The sequence below is a fragment of the Epinephelus moara genome, chromosome 21 (assembly GCF_006386435.1).
Source record: "Epinephelus moara isolate mb chromosome 21, YSFRI_EMoa_1.0, whole genome shotgun sequence".
Classification (NCBI taxonomy): domain Eukaryota; kingdom Metazoa; phylum Chordata; class Actinopteri; order Perciformes; family Serranidae; genus Epinephelus; species Epinephelus moara.
Window position 1 is genome coordinate 846,919 of NC_065526.1, and position 8,285 is coordinate 855,203.

The 8,285-nt window shown below is 43.0% G+C and overlaps 1 protein-coding gene across 2 annotated transcripts in view; it reads right to left on the reverse strand.

Annotated features, from left to right (window-relative positions):
- The window catches only part of LOC126408780 (cytochrome P450 7B1), a 15,274-nt gene extending 9,157 nt beyond the window's left edge, over nucleotides 1-6,117 (reverse strand). For both annotated transcript variants that reach the window (XM_050074461.1, XM_050074463.1), the window contains exon 1: nucleotides 5,954-6,117. In XM_050074461.1, the coding sequence (XP_049930418.1) occupies nucleotides 5,954-6,024 (71 nt within the window). In that variant the 5' untranslated portion in view covers nucleotides 6,025-6,117. The remainder of the gene's footprint in view (nucleotides 1-5,953) is intronic.
- Nucleotides 6,118-8,285: the final 2,168 nt, after the last annotated feature.

An 8,285-nucleotide genomic window follows, 5' to 3' on the forward strand; every position in this document is an offset into this window, starting at 1 on the left:
GTCTGTGTGTGTGTGTGTATGTGTGTGTGTCTGTCTGTGTGTGTGTATGTGTGTCTGTCTGTCTGTCTGTGTCTGTGTGTGTGTGTGTGTGTGTGTGTGTGTGTGTGTGTTTGTGTAACAGTATGATGAACCCAAACACACGAGGGCAGAAGAGGAAGACAGACAGAATGAAAACAGAAACCACAGAGGACGACAGCTGGTGGACATTACGAGCGGAAAACCCCCGCTCGAGTTCAGCTGATCTGAAATCAGGAAAAATCCCCCAAACTGATGATTCACAACCGTTGTCATGGAGACGGACTGTTAAGGGTTAACATGGCTGTTCCCAACACATGGTTCAGGACCCCTGGTGTCACACACTGCTCTGTGAGCTTTGGTCTGTAAATGATTATCAGAGCTGAGACTGATGGTGCGTTCGTTTTGTACTCTGAGGTCGGAAACTCCGAGTTCCCAGTCAGAAGTTTAAACTTGAACGCACCCTGAGATCGGATTTCCAACCGCATCAACCCCAATTTACGAATTCAAGATGGCTGACGGTCACATATATAGTAGTCTGAGTGGGTGGAAGTTCGCTGCATAGATCAGCCCCTCATTGGGCGGAACGAGCCACCCGCTGAAGTCCCGCCCTACCACCTCCGGTTGCAGTTTTCAACACGTCCTTTACCAACTTTTGTGGTGTTTGATCTTGCGGGGATGTAGCCATTTTTCTGCCATGGTTCGTGTCCTGTAGGTGATATTTTTGTGGGCGTGTTACACCAAAACCTGTTTCCCCCCAGCAATATTTTTGGAAGCTCACCGTTGCTGTGGCACCGCCCAGAACGATTGTGATTGGTTGAAAGAAATAAGAAAAGCCGGGGCGTTTTTTTCTCCAATCTTAAAGTGAGAGTCGGCGCACCCAGACTGGTGAGCGAGACTACATACATAGTGAGTAAACACTCTGCTACAGTACTGTTTATAGCAACTTTATCTCATCTGTCTCACATCAGGTCAGCCTCATCTGTGGCGTTCATCAGTTGGAGTGCACGATGGTTTTGAAGCTGTCTATACTCCCAAAGTGTGAGGGCAACAAAGGCTTTCTTGCAGGCGTCCATGTTTTTTTCAGATTTGTCCACCGTTGTCAACTAGAATGCAAAAACTGTTGTCAACTTGGAGGTGACGTCATTCCCACTTCCGACCTCCGAGTACAAAACGAACGCAGCATGACTCTGACCTGATCCTGATCACTGATGATGTCATCACTGCACAGGTGAGTCTAAACAGGTATTAGTCCTGTTACTGCTGATAATCCTCAGATACTTTGACTTTACATGTTCACTGAGTGCCAGTTTACAACACTTCAGTCTGGAGACACAGACAAGTCTGTTTCCCAAAGATTATTTCAGGTCACCAAATAATCCCAAGGTGCTTTTTTCCACAACTGACAGTCTCAATCCATCACCAGCTCTTGATCTTCATCACTCTTCATCACCTCTACAATGCAACAAATTCGCCTCATGTTCTAAAGAGAAGATAGTTGTTATCAGAGCCAGGATTGTACATGTGGACTGTCAAACTTCCTGGGACCTCCCGGGGCCCTGGTCTATAATGTCGTCCTTTAACATGATGTCAGAAGACACCGTGTGCCAGGTAATTAACAGACTGAAGTCCACTACTTGTGCTCTAGACCCCGTCCCAACCAAGCTGTTCAAATCCTGCTTACAGAGACACGTATAATAAACTCCTCACTCAGTTCAGGCACATTTCCCACAGCGTTCAGACCTCAGTGGTGAAACCTCGTCTCAAACAATCCAGCCTAGATCACTCAGACTGAAACAATTACAGACATGAATAACATCTGAAATAAATAAAGTGCCTGTTAAATGTGGGGCACATTGAACCCTGCAGATTATCTGACAGAAATGATGCACTTCACTTCAGAGTTAATAAAACAACATGTAAACCATAATTAAGAGGCCTGTTGCTGCGTGCAGTATGAATGTGAACCTGCACATTATCTGACAACAACTCTTAAACAAATAATATAGCGTCTCAAAAAGATCCATTGCTGCTGAATTCGTGTTCTAGATCAAAGTGTGCTGGTTTATGAGAGGACGTCTCTCCAGTTTAAAACTCTAGTCTACTGGAGCATTACCGCGGGGAGGGGGACTGCTGTCTGACAGCTCTGTAGCACCTACTAGTGGCGGGTGGCTGCATGACAGTTAAGCTGCCTTGTACATGAATAAAACACTAATTGGTTTAACTGACTGATATCTCTGGCGCCGTCTAGCGAGGGGGCGGATGATTAATCGATTAGACGTCTAATTGCACACATCCCTGACAGAAAGGTCACAGTCTGGGTATGGAGCGTACCTCAGCACAGAGACGGCCCGACTCAAGGTTGTAAATGATCTCTGAATTATTGTGGATGAAAACAATGTGGCTGTTCTTCTTCTGTTAGACTTCAGTGCAGCGTTAGATACTGTCGACCACAGAGTTTTAACAGACAGAGTTAAAACATGAGTCGGTCTCTCTGACAATGTTTCAGCTTGTTTAAGTCGTATTTAACCGACAGACAGTTTTGTGTCAGCCTGGGCGCTCATGTGTCACAGACTCATAGTATTAAACATGGTGAGAGAAAACCTGCACTCAGAGTTTGGTGACCTCAGCAAGCACATTCAAACTGATAATAATAACTCAGGAGTGGTTTCAGACTCTGATTTAAATTTTAATTCTCATTTTAACAGATTCATCAAAACATCCCTTTATCATCTTCAGAACATCACTAAGGTCCGACCTTTTTAAACCCAGAAAGATGCTAAAACACTCATTCGCACTTTTATTACCAGACAACCCAAAATGTCAATAAGAAAACTACAGTTAAACCGGATTTATTGACGTATGCAGACCCTACACCATAATCTACGTCATTGTGAACATTTACACGTGTGGTGGTGTGTCTGTGTCACTCTGCAGTTACACCACCAAAACACTAGGTGGTGGCAGAGGTTTCTGTGAAGTGCTGTAAAGTTTACTTGATTCAAAACACACAGTAAACACACAATAAACACACACAGTAAACACACATTAAACACACATTAAACACACATTAAACATGGCTTAATAGAGACAGTTTCAAACACAAATCAGCTTCACTATAACTCGCAGCATTCACAGACAAACACTTGTCTTTATCTGGACACGTTTTCCCCACAAATACAACATGCTAATGTTATTAGCACAAGCCTATGGCATTTTACATTGTATAAATTAGCCTAGCAGCTAGCAGAGATTTCCTCTGCTCATATTTCAGCCAGGATAAATCACACACAGTGTGTGGAGGCTTTATTGTCTTCACAATTTATTGTTTCTTATCTGTGAAATTAAAGTAAATCAAAGCTTTGTTTCCACTGAGGGAAATGGTTTCAGCTCACAGAGACAGACAGGAGGTCTGCGTCACTGTGACACTGTGGAGTTACATGTCTGGGGAGGTGCACATCAGGCTACACCGTAGGCTCTACGCCAACGTATAGAGTTGCACTGCATCAGTGTCAGCTAAAACAAGGACAATGGATCACATGACATCACTGTGACGTCACTACACCAGCGCCCTGTATCAAAGATACTGGATTACTTCAAGGTGGCCCGCCTACAATATACTCCCATTGTATGACATGTTATACATTTCCGGTTTCCTAAGTAGGTGTTGTCCCCCGTAGCTCAATCAAAGACGAGTATCCCCAACCTCGCTTCTGTCAACATGTGTGTACCCTTACTGGCCGTAAGCTAAATAAATAAACGGTATGTGAAAAAAATATTTCTTTTCCAGCGGATGTCTTAGTTACAACATGATTGAGCTAACTGGAGTAGTTTCATGTCGTATCCGACAATGGGAGGCTTTTAACAGATGACGTCCTGATGTTAGCTTTGCTGTTAGCTGTTAGCTGTCCCTGTCAGCTGCAGCCACTTATGCTTTCTAAACATCGTGATTTCCCAAAACTGAATAAATACCACACATAGCAACACAAAACTGCTTTGCTAGCTCAATCATGTTGTAGCTAAGATATCTGCTGGAAAAAATATTTTTAGTAATCCAGTATCTTTGGTGAAACTGCACTGATTTCAGCACCAGAGAGGAGCTATCTGTTGCCAGATCTCACGAGAGTGTGTTGTTGAGACAGAGACAGGTCTTGAACAAAGTAAATTTTCTCCTGATTTGTCCGTCTGAAATTTGCCATTTTGGTGTCGGGATGTTCTGAAGATATGTGGCTTGTGATAAATGGGTCCAATATCTGCTTCCGTGACTATGGGGCGAAAGAATCAGCCATAATCTGTAATCACGTTCATTTCTCCCACTGAAGTCAATGGACTCTGGACCTGCTGTTAGTCTCCTAAAGGGGCGTGGTGGTCGCCAACCCCACGTGACACTGATACAGGAAACTGACTCGCAGTGGACCGTCTTGGTTTATCCAGCGTCTTTGCCTGTATCTTCTAGAACTGATTTTAAAGTTGTTTGACTTGTTTATAAAGCCGTAGTGACCCCGCCCCTCCATAGGTCAGAGGTCATGTTATCACACTGAGCTCCTTCACTGCTTGATTTTAAAATGTTCCTATGTGTCCAATGAAAGTCCTGCTGAGAGCGCTGCCCCTAAACTGTTGTTATTAGCACGGCTAACATGCTCCCAGTATTTCCAGTGTAATGTAAGAAAACTAAAGATCTGTCTGTATAAACTGGCTTTAATGTGGAGTGACATCCCTCTGCAGTTTAACTTCTTTTATTTCTCCTGTTCATTTTTATTCTATTTTATATTTACTTTTGTTCTGTTCTGGTTATATTTATATTTATAATATTTTATCGTTTTGTGTCATAACTGTGTGTGTGAGCTGTGGGATACATGACGCTGAGCCATAGGCGTTTCTAGCCCATTTGTGGGGGTGCTGAAGCACCCCTAAATTGAATCCCAGCACCCCTAAAATTTGAGAGGTTTTTATTTATTTTTATTTTTATTATTACTGTATGTCCCTTTTTAACAAGCTAGAAAAGTGTCAAAACCATACAGTACTTGGGTGAAACGTAATATTTTAACAACAAAAATACAGCCGTTTCTGTTTGAATTGGAATGAGAGAAGCTAGCTGTTGTGTCATGTGCATGTGTTAATATTAAAGCCAAGGTGCTACTGACTAGCTAACTGACTGGATGCCCATTAACATTATAACTCCTATTGTGTGTATTTATTATTATTATTTTGTAGATTTCAAGCACTTTTCTTTTTTGAAGTGTGTTTTTATTTATGTATTTGTATTATATAATACAGACAAGAAGGAAAATGGCAGAGACAAACATTGAAAAAGTCAATTACTGTTAATGTGTTAATGTTACATGTTGTGCATTGCATTTCAAATAAAAGTCCAAAACATAAGTCCAAGGTCCATTTTTGGTATTTTTGGTGCTCACTATAGGGGGCTGCTTTACTCCAGAAACATACATACTAGTGTTGCACGGTATACCGGTACTAAAACAGTACTGTGGTACTAGAGTATTCCAAACGGTACTATACTGCATTTGGAAAATACCGGTACTTTTTAAATTGATTCAATTCATTGATTTATTTTACTCATTTATGCACACAAACGCCTTTCTTGCTCCTATTGGAGCACAGATTGCACAAGTGGTGTGTATGACAACACCTGTATCNTTTTTCTTTCACAGATGTGGGAATGAAATTGAGTTAAAATGTACAAAACAGTGAAATGTATCTTGCCTGGCCGGGCAGCTCTCTGGGTGCTCAGCACCCCTAAACCTCTGATCCTAGAATCGCCCCTGCTCTGAGCCTACCTGTGTCACACACTGCGGTATTTGAGCCTCCACCTCTGGTAACCCTCAGACATTTATACTTGAGTAAAGTTTTGACCGCAGTGTGCTCAGATTAAGTATCCGAGTACTTGAGTACCGCGGTACAGACGGACAGTACTGACCTGGTCCTGGAGCGGAGGACGCAGAGGATCAGCGCCAGCAGGCCGAGCAGGAGCAGCAGCAGCGGGGACATCTCTGTGTTTCTGTCCGCTCACACTCACCGACGGCTCAACATTCACTGTGGAGCTCAGGACACACACACACACACACACACACACACACACACACACACTGCATCCGGCTGTGACCTTTTCAAAATAAAGTCCGCGCTGCCGCAGTAGCACTGACACAGTCACAGGAAGGAGCTGCTGAATTCAGTCAGAAACACAAAATGATGAAACATCTGTTGAGGCTGCTCTGACCGGAAGCAGCGCTGCTTCACATTAAATCTTTAACACAGTTCATTTATTCATCAACTAGACTCCAAACAGACTGTTCATAAAAACTACAGTTTGAGTTTGACTGAATTCAGTCTGTAAGATGTCCCCAGTCTGTCTCTGTATGTGTGTCCTCTCATTGTGTGTGTCCTCTGAGACACTTTATTCTGATGTTCTTTTGTTTGTGAGCTTTTATTGTGAAAGCCACGCACATTGACTTCCGGTCCCCACGGGTGAGTCTGGCAGCAGACCCTCCTCTCTGCGCAGACTCGAGATGTCCCCGTCTGACACCGACCCAAAACATGGAGCTGATGATTAACGTGACGTCATTACAGGCTTTATTGATCCTCATTTTTTGTTTTGATTAATTTTAATTTTATTATTTTCATTTCAATTCTTTGCTGATTATTTGTGTTCTGTCTTTTTGGAAACAACGACAATAATAATAATAATTATTATTATTGTAGCCTAATAATAATAAGACGTGTCCTGTGTCTCTGACCTGAGGACTTGTAGGACAGGTGAACGTGTCCTCTGTCTCTGAGGACACAGCTGATCAACAGTCATATCTCTGAGTCAAGACTCAAACATCTGAACTCTGTCTGAACATGAACACAGAGACACGCCAACTGCAGGAAGTCATGTCCTCATAAACAACACTGTCCTCATACTGTCCTCATAAACAACACTGTCCTCATACTGTCCTTTACATTGTGATGACATCACAGACTTTTAAATCACTTTTCTGTTTTCTCAGTTCCAGGGAGGTTTTGCAGATATCAAACAAGGATCTCTACCTGATATTAGAAAGAGTCATGTCTGAGCTTGTCTGCAGTCGGACGTGTCCTGTCAGCAGTTTACAGACGTCTCTGTTAAAATGGACGTCTCTGGGGAAAATGGAGGTTTTGTCAGTGTAACACTGCGAGTGGCTGCTGGGAAACATCGGAGTAGACTGAGCGGCATTCCCAGAGGCCTGGTTACAGTTCACTTTGATTTACTGTTCTTTGTGTGACTTCAAATGTCGAATGATGTTAGAACTTGGCAAGATGGCGGCATGATGGACGCAGTGGCTTGTGGCTCTCTGTCAGTACCTTGTTACTCTTCAAATCATTTCCTCACACTGGTCCAAAGACAGGAAGAGACTGTGCTCTGAGTCGTTGCGTCGCTGTCTGTAATTTCTGATCTGCAGGTTTTGCAAACTGTGATTTGTCTTGTTGTTGAGCAGCACATACTTTCTGTACATGAACTAAATCTGTGAGCTTTGGGAGAGGTGTCAAGTGCCTCGAGTCAAAAGGCTCAAATCCAAGTGAAGTCCCAAGTCACTGGTGTTCAGTCCAAGTCTTTCTGATCATCTTAACTCTTAAGGCATCACTTGTGACTCGAGTCCAAGTCATGTCACACAGTTTGTCTTGCATTTTGTTGAAGTAAAGGATGCAGGAGTGTTTGATGATCATTTTATTTCACCTGATTCAAAGAACCTGTGATTCATGTCATCATGACATCATCATGACATCACGGCAGGAAGCTGCGACTGGGTTTCTCAATAAGATAAACATCTGTTGAGACTACGTGTCGTGTTTTTTCATGTTGCGTTTGATGACTCAGCAGCTGATGGATGACTCAGCTCAAACTGTTCAGACACACACAACCACACCTCTGAGGAGCCGCACTATATCTTTTTATCAAAATTTAATGGAAAATGAATCAAATCAGAACCACAGCGGACTGTCTGGTGTCATCAGACGTGTTTCCACAGCACCGTGTCAGCGCAACAGAAACATCTAGAATCACCACATTATCATTCTGCTACAGACCCTTTTACTGTCAGTACACAGAGTGATGTTTGTTGGTGGGCGGGGCTTAGCTGGAGGCAAAACAGTTCTCCACAGACATTAGCTAGCGCTAGCTAACAAGTTGTGTTGTCTTGTTTTAGACGATGGAGGAAGATGATGTGAGTGGTGCGTTCAGAAACACTCATTGTGAGTGTGGGAGCGCACTCTGACACAAACTGGAGCGT